The sequence below is a fragment of the Pristis pectinata genome, chromosome 9 (genome assembly GCF_009764475.1).
Source record: "Pristis pectinata isolate sPriPec2 chromosome 9, sPriPec2.1.pri, whole genome shotgun sequence".
Lineage (NCBI taxonomy): Eukaryota > Metazoa > Chordata > Chondrichthyes > Rhinopristiformes > Pristidae > Pristis > Pristis pectinata.
In genome coordinates, this window is record NC_067413.1 from 15,199,577 (window position 1) to 15,216,511 (window position 16,935).

At 49.3% G+C, this 16,935-nt stretch overlaps 1 protein-coding gene across 5 annotated transcripts in view; it reads right to left on the bottom strand.

Annotated features, from left to right (window-relative positions):
- The window catches only part of arhgap28 (Rho GTPase activating protein 28), a 182,307-nt gene that overhangs the window by 61,968 nt on the left and 103,404 nt on the right, over positions 1-16,935 (bottom strand). For all 5 annotated transcript variants that reach the window (XM_052023584.1, XM_052023583.1, XM_052023585.1 and 2 more), the window contains one exon: positions 15,010-15,227. In XM_052023584.1, the coding sequence (XP_051879544.1) occupies positions 15,010-15,227 (218 nt within the window). The remainder of the gene's footprint in view (positions 1-15,009; positions 15,228-16,935) is intronic.

Genomic DNA, 16,935 nt, shown 5'->3' on the forward strand with positions numbered 1-16,935 from the left:
AGGGAGGGAGGCAGAGAGAGAGAGAGAGAGAGGGAGGGAGGCAGAGAGAGAGAGAGAGAGGGAGGGAGGCAGAGAGAGAGAGAGAGGGAGGGAGGCAGAGAGAGAGAGAGGGGGAGGGAGGCAGAGAGAGAGAGAGAGGGGGAGGGAGGCAGAGAGAGAGAGAGGGGGGGAGGGAGGCAGAGAGAGAGAGAGGGAGGGAGGGAGGCAGAGAGAGAGAGAGAGGGAGGGAGGCAGAGAGAGAGAGAGAGGGAGGGAGGCAGAGAGAGAGAGAGGGAGGGAGGCAGAGAGAGAGGGAGGGAGGGAGGCAGAGAGAGAGAGGGAGGGAGGGAGGCAGAGAGAGAGAGAGAGGGAGGGAGGCAGAGAGAGAGAGGGAGGGAGGCAGAGAGAGAGAGAGAGAGGGAGGGAGGCAGAGAGAGAGAGAGAGAGGGAGGGAGGCAGAGAGAGAGAGAGGGAGGGAGGCAGAGAGAGAGAGAGAGAGGGGGAGGGAGGCAGAGAGAGAGAGAGAGGGGGAGGGAGGCAGAGAGAGAGAGAGGGGGGAGGGAGGCAGAGAGAGAGAGAGAGGGAGGGAGGCAGAGAGAGAGAGAGAGGGAGGGAGGCAGAGAGAGAGAGAGAGGGAGGGAGGCAGAGAGAGAGAGAGAGGGAGGGAGGCAGAGAGAGAGAGAGAGGGAGGGAGGCAGAGAGAGAGAGAGGGAGGGAGGGAGGCAGAGAGAGAGAGGGAGGGAGGGAGGCAGAGAGAGAGAGGGAGGGAGGCAGAGAGAGAGAGAGAGAGGGAGGGAGGCAGAGAGAGAGAGAGAGAGGGAGGGAGGCAGAGAGAGAGAGGGAGGGAGGCAGAGAGAGAGAGGGAGGGAGGCAGAGAGAGAGAGAGAGGGAGGGAGGCAGAGAGAGAGAGAGAGGGAGGGAGGCAGAGAGAGAGAGAGAGGGAGGGAGGCAGAGAGAGAGAGGGAGGGAGGCACAGAGAGAGAGAGGGAGGGAGGCACAGAGAGAGAGAGGGAGGGAGGGAGGCAGAGAGAGAGAGGGAGGGAGGGAGGCAGAGAGAGGGAGGGAGGCAGAGAGAGAGAGAGGGAGGGAGGCAGAGAGAGAGAGAGAGGGAGGCAGAGAGAGAGAGAGAGGGAGGTTGAGAGAGAGAGAGGGAGGCAGAGAGAGAGAGAGAGAGAGGGAGGGAGGCAGAGAGAGAGAGAGGGAGGGAGGCAGAGAGAGAGAGAGAGGGGGAGGGAGGCAGAGAGAGAGAGAGAGGGGGAGGGAGGCAGAGAGAGAGAGAGAGGGGGAGGGAGGCAGAGAGAGAGAGAGGGAGGGAGGCAGAGAGAGAGAGAGAGGGAGGGAGGCAGAGAGAGAGAGAGAGGGAGGGAGGCAGAGAGAGAGAGAGAGGGAGGGAGGCACAGAGAGAGAGAGGGAGGGAGGGAGGCAGAGAGAGAGAGGGAGGGAGGGAGGCAGAGAGAGAGAGAGGGAGGCAGAGAGAGAGAGAGAGAGGGAGGGAGGCAGAGAGAGAGAGAGAGAGAGGGAGGGAGGCAGAGAGAGAGAGAGGGAGAGGGAGGGAGGCAGAGAGAGAGAGAGGGAGGGAGGCAGAGAGAGAGAGAGGGAGGGAGGCAGAGAGAGAGAGGGAGGGAGGCAGAGAGAGAGAGGGAGGGAGGCAGAGAGAGAGAGAGGGAGGGAGGCAGAGAGAGAGAGGGAGGGAGGCAGAGAGAGAGAGAGGGGGAGGGAGGCAGAGAGAGAGAGAGGGAGGGAGGCAGAGAGAGAGAGAGGGAGGGAGGCAGAGAGAGAGAGAGAGGGAGGCAGAGAGAGAGAGAGGGAGGGAGGCAGAGAGAGAGAGAGAGGGAGGCAGAGAGAGAGAGAGAGAGGGAGGTTGAGAGAGAGAGAGGGAGGCAGAGACAGAGAGAGGGAGGCAGAGAGAGAGAGAGGGAGGGAGGGAGGCAGAGAGAGAGAGAGGGAGGGAGGGAGGCAGAGAGAGAGAGAGGGAGGGAGGCAGAGAGAGAGAGAGGGAGGGAGGCAGAGAGAGAGAGAGAGGGGGAGGGAGGCAGAGAGAGAGAGAGAGGGGGAGGGAGGCAGAGAGAGAGAGAGAGGGGGAGGGAGGCAGAGAGAGAGAGAGAGGGGGAGGGAGGCAGAGAGAGAGAGAGGGGGGGAGGGAGGCAGAGAGAGAGAGAGGGGGGGAGGGAGGCAGAGAGAGAGAGAGAGGGAGGGAGGCAGAGAGAGAGAGAGAGGGAGGGAGGCAGAGAGAGAGAGAGAGGGAGGGAGGCAGAGAGAGAGAGAGGGAGGGAGGCAGAGAGAGAGAGAGGGAGGGAGGGAGGCAGAGAGAGAGAGGGAGGGAGGGAGGCAGAGAGAGAGAGGGAGGGAGGGAGGCAGAGAGAGAGAGAGAGGGAGGGAGGCAGAGAGAGAGAGAGAGAGGGAGGGAGGCAGAGAGAGAGAGAGAGAGGGAGGGAGGCAGAGAGAGAGAGAGAGAGGGAGGGAGGCAGAGAGAGAGAGAGAGGGGAGGGAGGCAGAGAGAGAGAGAGAGGGGGAGGGAGGCAGAGAGAGAGAGAGGGGGGGAGGGAGGCAGAGAGAGAGAGAGAGGGAGGGAGGCAGAGAGAGAGAGAGGGAGGGAGGCAGAGAGAGAGAGAGGGAGGGAGGCAGAGAGAGAGAGAGGGAGGGAGGCAGAGAGAGAGAGAGAGGGAGGGAGGCAGAGAGAGAGAGAGGGAGGGAGGGAGGCAGAGAGAGAGAGGGAGGGAGGGAGGCAGAGAGAGAGAGGGAGGGAGGGAGGCAGAGAGAGAGAGGGAGGGAGGCAGAGAGAGAGAGAGAGAGGGAGGGAGGCAGAGAGAGAGAGGGAGGGAGGCAGAGAGAGAGAGGGAGGGAGGCAGAGAGAGAGAGAGAGGGGGAGGGAGGCAGAGAGAGAGAGAGAGGGAGGGAGGCAGAGAGAGAGAGGGAGGGAGGCACAGAGAGAGAGGGAGGGAGGCACAGAGAGAGAGAGGGAGGGAGGGAGGCAGAGAGAGAGAGGGAGGGAGGGAGGCAGAGAGAGAGAGGGAGGCAGAGAGAGAGAGAGGGAGGCAGAGAGAGAGAGAGAGGGAGGCAGAGAGAGAGAGGGAGGGAGGCAGAGAGAGAGAGGGAGGGAGGCAGAGAGAGAGAGGGAGGGAGGCAGAGAGAGAGAGGGAGGCAGAGAGAGAGAGGGAGGCAGAGAGAGAGAGGGAGAGAGGGAGGGAGGCAGAGAGAGAGAGAGAGAGGGAGGGAGGCAGAGAGAGAGAGAGAGAGAGGGAGGGAGGCAGAGAGAGAGAGAGGGAGGGAGGCAGAGAGAGAGAGAGAGGGAGGGAGGCAGAGAGAGAGAGAGGGAGGGAGGCAGAGAGAGAGGGAGGGAGGCAGAGAGAGAGAGAGGGAGGGAGGCAGAGAGAGAGAGAGAGGGAGGGAGGCAGAGAGAGAGAGAGAGGGAGGGAGGCAGAGAGAGAGAGAGAGGGAGGGAGGCAGAGAGAGAGAGAGAGGGAGGGAGGCAGAGAGAGAGAGAGAGGGAGGGAGGCAGAGAGAGAGAGGGAGGGAGGGAGGCAGAGAGAGAGAGAGGGAGGGAGGGAGGCAGAGAGAGAGAGAGGGAGGGAGGGAGGCAGAGAGAGAGAGAGGGAGGGAGGGAGGCAGAGAGAGAGAGAGGGAGGGAGGGAGGCAGAGAGAGAGAGAGGGAGGGAGGGAGGGAGAGAGAGAGAGGGAGGGAGGGAGGGAGAGAGAGGGAGGGAGGGAGAGAGAGAGAGGGAGGGAGGGAGGGAGAGAGAGAGAGGGAGGGAGGGAGGGAGGGAAAGAGAGGGGGGGAGGCAGAGAGAGAGGGAGGGAGGGAGGCAGAGAGAGAGAGAGGGAGGGAGGGAGGCAGAGAGAGAGAGAGGGAGGGAGGGAGGCAGAGAGAGAGAGAGGGAGGGAGGGAGGCAGAGAGAGAGAGGGAGGGAGGGAGGCAGAGAGAGAGAGAGGGAGGGAGGGAGGCAGAGAGAGAGAGAGGGAGGGAGGGAGGCAGAGAGAGAGAGAGAGGGAGGGAGGGAGGGAGAGAGAGAGAGAGGGAGGGAGGCAGAGAGAGGGAGGGAGGGAGGGAGAGAGAGAGAGAGGGAGGGAGGCAGAGAGAGAGAGGGAGGGAGGCAGAGAGAGAGAGGGAGGGAGGCAGAGAGAGAGAGGGAGGGAGGCAGAGAGAGAGAGGGAGGGAGGCAGAGAGAGAGAGGGAGGGAGGCAGAGAGAGAGAGGGAGGGAGGCAGAGAGAGAGAGGGAGGGAGGCAGAGAGAGAGAGGGAGGGAGGCAGAGAGAGAGAGGGAGGGAGGCAGAGAGAGAGAGGGAGGGAGGCAGAGAGAGAGAGGGAGGGAGGCAGAGAGAGAGAGGGAGGGAGGGAGGCAGAGAGAGAGAGGGAGGGAGGCAGAGAGAGAGAGGGAGGGAGGCAGAGAGAGAGAGGGGGAGGGAGGCAGAGAGAGAGAGAGGGGGAGGGAGGCAGAGAGAGAGAGGGGGAGGGAGGCAGAGAGAGAGAGGGGGAGGGAGGCAGAGAGAGAGAGGGTAAGGGAGGCAGAGAGAGAGAGAGGGAGGGAGGCCGAGAGAGAGAGGGAGGGAGGCAGAGAGAGAGAGGGAGGAGGCAGAGAGAGAGAGGGAGGGAGGCAGAGAGAGAGAGGGAGGGAGGCAGAGAGAGAGAGGGAGGGAGGGAGGCAGAGAGAGAGAGGGAGGGAGGGAGGCAGAGAGAGAGAGGGAGGGAGGGAGGCAGAGAGAGAGTGGGAGGGAGGGAGGCAGAGAGAGAGAGAGAGGGAGGGAGGGAGGCAGAGAGAGGGAGGGAGGCAGAGAGAGAGAGGGAGGGAGGGAGGGAGGCAGAGAGAGAGAGGGAGGGAGGGAGGCAGAGAGAGAGAGGGAGGGAGGGAGGCAGAGAGAGAGAGGGAGGGAGGGAGGCAGAGAGAGAGAGGGAGGGAGGGAGGCAGAGAGAGAGAGGGAGGGAGGGAGGCAGAGAGAGAGAGGGAGGGAGGGAGGCAGAGAGAGAGGGAGGGAGGGAGGCAGAGAGAGAGAGGGAGGGAGGGAGGCAGAGAGAGAGGGAGGGAGGGAGGCAGAGAGAGAGAGGGAGGGAGGGAGGCAGAGAGAGAGAGGGAGGGAGGGAGGCAGAGAGAGAGAGGGAGGGAGGGAGGCAGAGAGAGAGAGGGAGGGAGGGAGGCAGAGAGAGAGAGGGAGGGAGGGAGGCAGAGAGAGAGAGGGAGGGAGGGAGGCAGAGAGAGAGAGGGAGGGAGGGAGGCAGAGAGAGAGAGGGAGGGAGGGAGGCAGAGAGAGAGAGGGAGGGAGGGAGGCAGAGAGAGAGAGGGAGGGAGGGAGGCAGAGAGAGAGAGGGAGGGTGGGAGGCAGAGAGAGAGAGGCATGGGGAGGAGAGGGTGAAGGTCGGAGACAGCTGCTGGGGGTGATAAGCAGGAACACAAAGGGCTCCCTGTGCTGGATGGGGGTGAGAATGGGAACCATCAGGGGAGAGGTGAATGGCAGATGGAAGCAGAATGAGAGAGGGTAGAGGCGGAGCAGTGGGTGAACTGTACGTGTAGTGGGTGGATGGATGGAAGCAGCAAGGGGAGGGGGATGTAGCTGGGTGAGGGAAAGGGAACAAAAATGGGAGGACTGGAGGAGGAGGATTTGGGGGGTGGGGGAAGAGGGAAATGAACCCACCAGAGGGGAGGGTTTCTTTAAATTGAAAAACTCTATGTTCATGCCATTGGGTTGTACACTACCCAGGCAGAATAGGAGATGACGTTCCTCTAGTTTGCTTGGGGCCTCACCCTGGCAGTGGAAAAGGTCGAGGACTTGGCTGGTCCTGTCTCCATCCTCCCACTACACCCTGTCACTGCATGGGTTTCCTCCCAAACCTTAAAGGCATGAAGATCGGTAAGCTAACTGGCCACTGTAAATTGCCCCTACTGTGTAGGTGAGTGGTAGAATCTAGGGCATGTGGGGGGGAATGTGGGGAGAATAATTTGGAATTTGTGTAAGTGCATATTTGGTAGTCTCCGTGGGGTGAAGGGCCAGGTTCCGTGCTGTACGACTCAATGATTTCCTTTCATCCCTCTTACCTCCCTTTCTGGGCTGCTCCATCCTTTTTAATGCTCATGCTCTTGCTCTTCATGTGAGCATGTTGTCCTCCCCATCTTGCTTTACTTCCTCTTATTTGTCATTTGCTTTATTGGGGATCAGCCATCCTGAAGCATGGTTAATGCACAATTTAGCCCATCTTGGACAGACCTTTAACGTTAATGGACATCTGGAATGATTTCTCACTTGTGCTAAAACGATGACGATGCTACCAATGAAGGGAGAAAAATCCACGGTAAGCGAACTTGTTGATAAGCAGGCACCCAGAGTCACAACTGGAATTCCTTCCCACACATCTCAATCAGCCATCCTTCTGGATGTTCTCCTGTTGACCTCTCCTTCACTCCCATTGAATCATGGCTCCTGGAGCCTGTACCATTGTTCAATACAATCACAGCTGATCCCAGATGCAAATAGCCTTTGAACCATATTTCTTGCTCCCTTAACTTAACGAAAAATCTATTAAAGCATAAAGGGCTAGAGCAGCAATGAGATCTGGAATAGAAGTCATTTATTAGGTCACAGTGTTTACATGCCTGATGTAAAATGTCAGTGAATACTATACATTTCCAAGACTTGTACTCTTGCACAGACAAAAAAAAGTTCAGTATTTGTTAATCTCAGTATTAGTGCACCTGCTTCTGTACTTGTAGTGTGTGGCGCATTGGCAATACTGAGATCTTGAGATAGACTCCATGAATCACATTGTGAAAGTACTGCCAAAACAAGCCAGACTTCACTTCCTGAAGTCTTATCAGGGCTGTCATCCAGAAAAACTTGTTTCCCTGATACCAATCCCTTCAGTACTTTTTAATGTTATGACTGAGTTGTCAATGATTCATAGAAAATGGAAAAAAGAGTCACCTAGACATAACCTGAGTTTGATACTCCAGCATTTCTATTGTGCCACAGTCAGTGATAATGTAATAGACTTGCAACAAGCTCATTTAACCTGCCATACTGCCTATAGTTCCATCGATAAAACCATGAATGTTCCTCCATGGGTCCCGGGGACTGTTGTTGAGCAGACAGTTGTTAAATAGTTCCCTGAAAGTGGTGATACAGGTGGACAGGGTTGTGAAGGTGGCACATGGCATGCTTGCCTTCATTGGTAAGAGTGCCTGAGTTGGGATCTGATGTTACAGATGTCTAGAACGTCAGTTAGACCATTCTTGGAGTATGGTGTGCAGTTCTAGTCACCTCGCTACAGGGAGCATGTGATTAAGCTAGAGAGAGTGCAGAAAAGATTCACAATAGAGGGCTTGAGTGGTAAGAGACTGGATAGGCTGGAGCAACAAACAATCAGCTGGAAGAACTCAAGTGGGTCAGGCAGCATCTGGGGTGGGGCAGAAATTATCGACATTTGGGGTCGAAATGTAGGAGAGTTTAAAACTAGACGGCATGGGATTAATGTGAAAGATTTTAAGGGGCCCAGAGGAATATGTTTTTCCACAAAGAAAGTGGTGGTTAATGGAATAACTGCCAGAGGAAGTGGCGAGGCATGTACAGTTACATTTAAAAGACATTTGGACAAGTACATGGATAGGAAAGGTTTGGAGGGGTACCAGCCAAATGGGACTAAATTAGATCAGCATCTTGGTCGGCATGGATGGGTTGGGTTGAAGGGCTTTCCATGCTGTATAGTCCTGTGACTCAGTGGGTGGGGACAGGAGGTTCAGAATAGTTTGGCAGGCTCATCTAACTATCCCTTATGATGTCTGTCCCATCCACAATTTGTATTCCTGGTTATTTTCATTTTGGGTTTTCCTCATTCGTCTTGAGTTACAAGTTCTGGGTTCTGAATTGGAAAGGAACAAATATTTAACTCCCTCTCCACCACCACTACTGTCTACATATCTATCGTGCAAATTGTACCAAGTGTGAAAGTATAAATCCAAACCCCACTACTCCTCTTGAAGTGTTTTTAACCCACTAAAGGGATTAGTGTGGCATACTTTATAATTTCCCCTTGGATGGAGAATGTCACAAAATGTAAAAGTACACAGTTAATGGCAGGATCCATAACAGCATTGGTGTATAGAGGGATCTTGGGATCCAATTCCATAGCTCCCTGAAAGTGGTTGCACAAGTCAATAAGATGGTAAAGAAGGCATATGGCATGCTTGCCTTTATTAGTCGATGCATCGAGTCCAAGAGTCAGGAAATTATGTTGCAGCTTTATAAAACTTGGGTTAGGCTGCATCTTAAGTATTGCATTCAGTTCTAGTCATCCCATTACAGGAAGGGTGTGGAGGCTTTGGAGAGGGTTCAGAAGAGGTTTACCAAGATGCTGCTTGGATTAGAGGGCATGTGATAAAAGGAGAGGTTGGACAAACTTGGGTTGCTTTCTCTGGAGCGGCGGAGGCTGAGGGGAGACCTGATAGAAGTTTATGAGATTATGAGAGGCAGAGATAGAGCAGATGGCCAGTATCTTTTTCCTAGGTTTGAAATCTCTAATACTAGAGGACATGCATTTAAGGTGAGAGGGGGAAAAGTTCAAAGGACATGTGCGAGGCAAATTTTTTTATACTGTGGTGGAGGCAGATAAGATAGAGGCATTTAAGAGAGATAAGAGAGATATCTTTGTTAGTCACGTGCATCGAAATGCATCCCTTGCGTACAGTATTCTGGGGGCAGCCCACAATTGTCGCCACGCTTCCAGCACCAACATAGCATGCCAACAACTTCCTAACTCGTACACCTTTGGAATGTGGGAGGAAAGCGGATCACCTGGAGGAAACCCACGTAGACATGGAGAGAAGCTCTTAGACACATTAATATGTAAAGAATGGAGGGATATGGACCATGTGCAGGCAGAAAGGATAAGGTGTCATTAGCTTAATTAGTTTGGCACAACATCATGGACCGAAGGGCCTGTTTTTGTGCTACATTGTCCTCCGCTCCATGTTTAAAATGGGTCAAAGTCAAGGAAAATACTTCCCTTGGTTCACACATAGCCTCCTAGAGGAACATTCAATGGTCCATTAACAGAAGAAGCAAGCAGCACACATGGAAACCTATGCAAGATCACATTAACTGGTTCACATCACTGGTTTTTATTATTAATACCTCCAGGGGACTGAACATTCAGCAGTAAAAGTAAAGTCTCAACATAAGGAATATGGGATCCATTAAAATATTAACCCATGAGACAACCTACCATAAGCAGGCAATCTTTAAATAGTTTGAACAATTTTTAACAGCTCCCCATCACCTATGTACCAATGAGATTGCTTTGCAACAGATTTTCCCTCTTGCATATATTTTATACTTAATCAAACTCTGCTCTTCAGGGAAAAACATAAGCCAGTGACATCAAGACAACGAAAGACACCAAATTCCCAGTTTTGTTACAACACAAGATAGAATTAGTTCACTGTCTTTGTGATGTTGTTATCTGTCACTGCTTAAAGTAGGTAAAAGTGCCAATCTTCAAAACCACTACATTGAAATTCATCTCCTGTTGGTTGTGTTGAATACATAATAAAACAACACAAATGCTGGAGCAATCTAGAGAATTAGTGTACCTTTATAACTAAGCATACCACGTGGCATGATATTTAATGGATTGTTGTGTCAGCCACTGCTGTTAGTTAGAGAACATAGAACAGTACAGCACAAGAACAGGCCCTTCGCCCAACGATGTTGTGCCAAACTAATTAAACTAGTAATTAAATACTTAACTAAACTTATCCCTTCAGCCTACACAATGTCCAGATCCCTCCATTTTCTGCACATTCATGTGCCTATCTAAGACCCTCTTAAACACCTCTATTATATTTGCCTCCACCACCACTGGCAGCGCATTCCAGGCACCCACCACTCCTGTGTAAAAAAAACTTGCCCCGCACACCTCCCCCTCTCACCTTAAATTCATGGCCTCAAGTATTAGACATTTTGACCCTGAGAAAAAGATACCGGCTTTCTTCTTTATCTATACCTCTCATAATCTTATAAACTTCTATCAGGTCTCCCCTCAGCCTCTGCCGAGTTGGGAATAGATTTGTTTCAAAAATTGGTCACTTTATATTTGCTATTTACCTTTAAGATAATATATCTTTATTAGTCACATGTACATGGAAACACAGTGAAATGCATCTTTTGCGTAGAGTATTCTGGGACCAGCCCGCAATTGTCACCACGCTTCCGGCGCCAACGTAGCATGCCCACAACTTCCTAACCCGTATGTCTTTGGAATGTGGGAGGAATCCGGAGCACCCGGAGGAAACCCATGCAGACACAGGCAGAACGTACAAACTCCTTACAGACAGTGGCCGGAAATGAACCTGGATCGCCGGCACTGTAATAGCATTACACTAACAGCTACGAAGTACCAACGAGTTTACAAAACCACTTCTAAGCATCCAAATTTCATCAGCCACACATCTGGGAATTTGATGCTTGAGAGAGTAGCAGAACAGTAAGTATGAAATGAATCGAGAACATGGCTCTCTAGGTAGAGCAGGTGATGGGAAACAGTAGTCATGGCAGATCTATCCCCAAGCTTGAAACATACGGAAGGTCTCCGCTATTTACTCTGTATTTGAAAACATCCCTGAGAGTGAATGATATTATCAAGGTCTTAGGGGATGACACAGAATAGTGCAAGGCAGCTACATGCAAGAACAGGAAGGTAACATTGTTACTGGCAGTTTGGCCAAAGGCATATTGATGAGGTGGACTTGACTGACAAACAAAAATGAGATCACTTTCAAGGATATCATAAAATCTTGAAAGGCCATTTTAATCAGAGGTTTTTTTTTTATTCATAAAAGAGTTACTAGCTTGGCAAATGTAACCAGGTACCTAAGGAAACAATGACAAACACATGGTCAGGCTAAAAAGGACATTTTCAGACTTTTTTTTAGATCTGCTGTTATGGGATAATTTGTGCTGATAAATGAAGGAATTCAGACAAAACTACTTGATACCCTAGACTTAACATTATGAGGGAGTGTGCAGACTATTATTTGCCTTGGCAAGCAGCAGCACCAAAGAGCCAACGGACGCTCCTGCACATTCAACCCCCGCCTCTGCTATTCAGTTCCAGTGAAGTCAATGTGATGGGCTAATAAAGGTCATTGAAGAGGGACGGCCTTGTGTTGGCACATAACTTGCTAGAGAGAAAAAATGAGTTCATGAAATGGTTCTTTATAGATTTCAATTTTTCCTCACATTTTCTCAGAACACAAGAGATCATTTGGCCCATCGACTCTATGCCAGCTCCTAGAGCAATCCTATTAATTCCATTCACCTACTTATTCCTCTCTCACATGCCCATCTCCATCATAATTCACTTGCCATCCAGCTACCAACATTGGGGTGATTTACAGTGGCCAATTGACCTCCCAACCAGCACGTCTTTGGGATGTGGGAGCAATCTGATGAAGCTCCTGAGGTAAATCCACACAGACAGAATGTGTAAATATTCTCCACACATAGTATCAGAGGTCAGGATTAAACCTAGGTTGTTGGAACTGTGAGGCAGCACTATCTACTGCAACACTGTGTTGTCTACCTGCTTTAGTAAAGTGATTTGACATGAGGAAAGTATGTACACAAAAAGTGGTGAGGAGGAACAGAGGAACCTTGCAGTATATTTCAATAAAGCCTTAAACATAGCAGTACAGGTCAATAAAGGTTTAAATAAGGCAAATTGAATGCTTTTCCTTTATTAGCCAAGGCATAAAGTATCAGAGCTGGGAGGTTATGCTTAAATTATACACAATGCTAGTTAGACCACAGTTCAAGTACCATGTACAGAAAAGATGAGATTACTCTGGAGGCTGAGGCAAGATTTAATTGAGGGGTTGAAAATTATGACAGGGCTAAATGAAGTAAATAAGCAGGACTTATTTCTGTTCATTGAAGGGTCAAAAACCAAGGTAGGCAGGTTTGGAGGAAAGATGAGGAATATTTTTTCACCCAGAATGAGAGAGGATTCTGGAACTCATTGTCCAGAAGCATGATAGCAGCAGAAACCCTTGTTAGGTCTAAAAGTTAGTGCATGTATATGCAAAGATCTGTGACCTACAGGGCTATAGATCTGTTCCTGAAAGATGGGTTAGGCTGGGTAACTCTTTCTCAATCAACACACACACTGAATGGTCCCCCACTGTGTTATATATATTCTCTGATTCTATGAAACCTGAGCTTCCAGAGCAACTGTACTTCAGTCGTTGTTTGACCATTTACTTTTGGCTGTCCTGCCTTTTCCGTGACAGACCTGACAAGGAAGTCACATCAGCCTACTTTGTAAGCCATTAAATCATCATGCTCTTAAAAGGTGAAAGTCTCTGCTCAGCTGATGCTTCTGCCATTAATTCCTGGCAGTGTTGCACTCCAGGCAGCGATGAGAAAAACCAATCTACCACATCACTCACCTGCCAGTGTTAGCTGGCATCAAGGCTGTGAGAACAAACAGACATCAACTCTAAAAGTATAAATCTGTCACAATATCACCAAAACAGATGAGAAACTATGGGTTAGTGACTAGTCTTGGCTGCAAACGTGAAACCAAAGTCAGTGAACTGACAGCCCTTTTTATCTTCCACACGCAATTATCTTTCCATCAAAGTCTGTTTAGGGCTACTGCCCAAGTTGAATTAATGGCCCAAACATTGTTAAATTGTCTAATTGTGCTTTGTTGCTATAAATGGGATTGCATAGTCACCAGACGAAGGGAAACAGGGCCCAATCTAGTTGCCACAGTAGCATTTGCAATTACAAAAGCCTGTGATAAATCTTTGAGCAGACATTCTTTGATGCTCAGCACAAACCAGTCCTCTAGAATTTTGTTCAGAAAACTTTGCTGTGTCACTTGTACTTCAGAGGAAATCATACAGAGATGATCACATACCTATTACAATTTCATCAAAACTCATGGATTAGTCAGAAATCTTTCATAGCATCCAAAAAATAATACAACACAAAAGGCAGCCATTGGTCCCCCAAGCCCATACCAGCTCCAGGACAGAACTATTCACTTGGTCCCTACAATCCTTTTGCTTCCCCACAGACCGACAGTTTCCTCTCCGAATATTGATCCAGTGCCTTCTTGAAACCTTTCACTAAATCTGCTTCTACCATCCCTTCAAGGAGCACCATCTACAACACAACAAATTGCTGGGGAAAAATTTAGCACCTCTGGTTCAGTTGCCAGTTACCTTCAATTTCTTATTCTCTACTTCCTAGCAGTAGAAGCAGCTTCTTCTCATCTATTCATAAGGATTTTGAACCATCAAATCTCATCTTAGTGCTCCCTGCTCCACAGTCACAGGTTCTCCATAGAACTGAAGTCCCTTGTCTCTGTAAGTTGCTTCTGTACTCTTATCAAAGCTTTACGTCCTTCCACAAGTGTGTGGCCCAGAAATGGCACACTCCTCCTTCTGGTCTAAATTATATTTTCATAGTTTTGGTTCCTTATACTTGTAATCCATGCATATATTAGTAAAGGAAAATATCCTAAACGTTCTTTATCAATAAAAAAACCCTTTCCACCTTGTCCAAACACCTCCACAACCCAAGTCTCTTCTTGCATTCCATCTGGAATTATATAGCTTAATTTATTTTCTTTCTCATTATTCATACCAAAATACTTTAATACCTACATTTCTGCAATTAAATCCATCATCCATCTATCTGTCCACTTCCCTTATCTTCCTATATCCTCTTGGAGCCCTCCATCTTGCTCATTACATACAAGAGTTTTGAATTATCTGTGATCTCTAACATTATACCCTCTGTACCTAAATCCAAAGTCATGATATACATTTCAACAGATGTTCTTGTTTAATTCCTTCCTCTACTAAAGATCCTTAGGTTTGCTGTACATAATTCCAAAAGGAGGAGCTGATGCCTTCTCAGAATTGTGTGGCATATTTGACCAACTGAGTTGCTGAGGGAATCTGAGAATTATTTTACAGCTGTGCAATGTCTTGGATGTATGAGAACATATCTATTTGTTACAATGTGTTTGTGATAGATCATATCATTCAAGTTTCATTCAAAATGAAACCTATTGCTGTTATCAGCCCTTTCTGCTGTTTGCATTTGTGTTAACTCTTCATCTTCACATTAACACGCACATGCTTTAACAACATTTGATCTTAGCCATTACACTCTTGCTTCTTTAGTCAAAAGATTGTGGGTTCAAAACTCACTTTTGAACTGAGTTCACATCCCAATGCAATACGAAGGAAGAGCAGCAATGCCAGACACACCATCTTTCAAATGATTTGTCAAACTGTGGTTCTATCTGCTCACTCAGGTTGATGTAAAAAATCCCATGTTGAGAAACTGAAGTTCTCCCTGGTGTTCTGGAGGATATTTCGCTCAACCAAAATCTCACAGATTACCTGAAGGTAACGTCAACTATTGACAGCTCACTCCACAAACATTGATTTGTGCATTAAAATATTGAGTACTTCAATGGATGCATCACAGCTTGGTATGGCAACTGTTCTGCCTAAGACCGCAAGAAACTTCAAAGAGTTGTGGACACAGCCCAACAAGTCACGGAAACCAGCCTCCCCTCCATGAACTATACCTCTCGCTGCCTTGGTGAAGCAGCCAGCATAATCAAAGACCCCACCCATCCGGGTCATTGTCTCTTCTCTCCTCTCCCATCAGGCAGAACATGCAGGAGCCTGAGGGTACATACCACCAGGCTCGAGAACAGCTTCTATCCCACTGTGAAAAGACTATTGAATGGTTCCCCTGTATGATGAGATGGACTCTTGACCTCACAATCTACTTGTTGTGATCTTGCACCTTATTGTCTACCTGCAATGCACTTCCCTATAGCTGTGACACTTTACTCTGTACTCTGTTATTGTTTTTTTTACCTGTACTACCTCAATGCACTCTGTACTAACTGAATGTATCTGCTCTGTGTAATGAATTGATATTGTACGAATGGTAACCAATACCAGTACCAATAACTTGGGCTGTCTTCGGGTTGGGAACATCACTAAGTAAACTTACCGGAGAGTCGGTAAGACCAAACACGTCTCGAACATCTCGGACCGGCTGCTTGCTCCTCCTCCTCGTGGTCTGGGTGTAGGTATCCAGCCGACGCTGGACAGCTGCAGCCTGAGCCCGTGTCAACGTGGACAGCAGAGCCATCCCATCCTCTCCAGCAGCACCCGAGACAAGGGTGGACAACCCCACCTCCTGAAGCCACTCTGCTTCCATTTCCCCTTCTGCAACACAAGTCGCATACGTTAACCAGAAGATCCAACACACTGAGGCATCAGACAGGACGGAGCAAAGAAATGCTGAAAAAATAGAATCTTAAAAATACGTCAACATACGTCTCGTTGCATTGCTGCACATCCTGTACTGCACAAGAACAAGGCCCAAATGGCCAATCCCATCATTTGTGGTGCACACAAGGCTCTCCTCAACCCTCTGCATCTCACCCTATCAGGATATTAAAGTATTTGGAAGAGAGAAGGCAGGTTATCCTTTTGGGAAAGATGGGGACCTCCATCAGAATATTGTTCTCTAAATCTCTTGCCATACAACATTAGTGTTATTAAGGATTCCCCCTTCTTAATACTGTAACGTGAATTTGCCTTGGAGGAAATGCAGAGTAATTTTATCAGAGTGATACTGGGAACCCATTGCTTAATTACTAGGAGAATTTATATCAACTAGGTCTGTGACATCTTGATTTAGGAGGTTGAAGCATAATTTAATCAAAGTCTTCAAGGTACTGAGAGGTAGAAAGAGAAACATGTTCTCCGCTGGTCAAGGACCCCAGGACTAGGAGGCCGAGTCTAATAACTGGAGCCATGCCTTTTGTGAGTAAGGTTAGGAAGCACTTCTATGTACAGAAGTAATGAACTCTAACATTCTCTCTGTTGTGAAGCAGCGGTAAACTAGATCAATTGATGCGAGCCCAATTGTTAATTTTAAATCTGAGATTGGTAGATCTTTGCCAACCAAAGGTATTACTTTTTAGAGTGGAACAGAGAATGTATGTAGTTGGGTCATACATCACCATGATATATTGCAAGGGCATAAGGGATCAAATTACCAATTTATGAATTACCCTTATTGTAGGCAAACAGCAAAAGAGTCAAAGGGAAGTGATGAACAGGGCGAGTAGGGATGCAGAGCTACATGGACATAACGGGGAATGGGATGATGCGATTGCTCTTCTGAGAGTTGGCATGGACCAATGGGATGAATTGCCTCTTCTGTATCATCGGGAGTAAGAAAATGTTTCAGAGTCATTTTTTTTATTCTAACAATGCCCCTGAGCCACACAAGGCAGTATTGTAACAGATCTTCTGCCGAGTATGCCAACCAGATTTGCTGCAGATAAGCCAATAATTGGGCTATCCCCAGGCACAGGGACTACGGGGAAATGAGGGGGATGGGACTGCATGGACCCATTAGCCTCCTTCTGTGTCGTAATAAGTATTTATAGACTGAAGAGCAGCCTTTCATTCACCAGAGCATCAGCCACAGGACACCTGCATCCTCTTGCAAGCCACCAGCACAGCAGCCAATCTCCACACATTTCCCAGATCTCAGGCTGAGAATCAATACCAGAGGGCATGCATTTAAGGTGAGAGGGGGTAGGTTCAGAACAGACGTGAGGGGTACGTTTTTTACTGAGAGAGTGGTGGATGCCTGGAACGTGTTGCCTGATAGGGTGGTGGAGGCAAACTCATGGGGGCTTTTAAGAGGGGCTTGGGATGGACACATGAATGAGAGGAAAATAGAGGGATATGGGCATTCTGTAGGTAGGAGGGAATAGTTATGTCAGCACAACATTGTGGGCTGAAGGGCCTGTTCTGTGCTGTACTGTTCTATGTTCTAATCCATCCACTAAACTCGATTAGCCCTGACCCAAGTATGGCAGCTCCTTGAAATTAATGGAGAAATCAGCTACCAGGC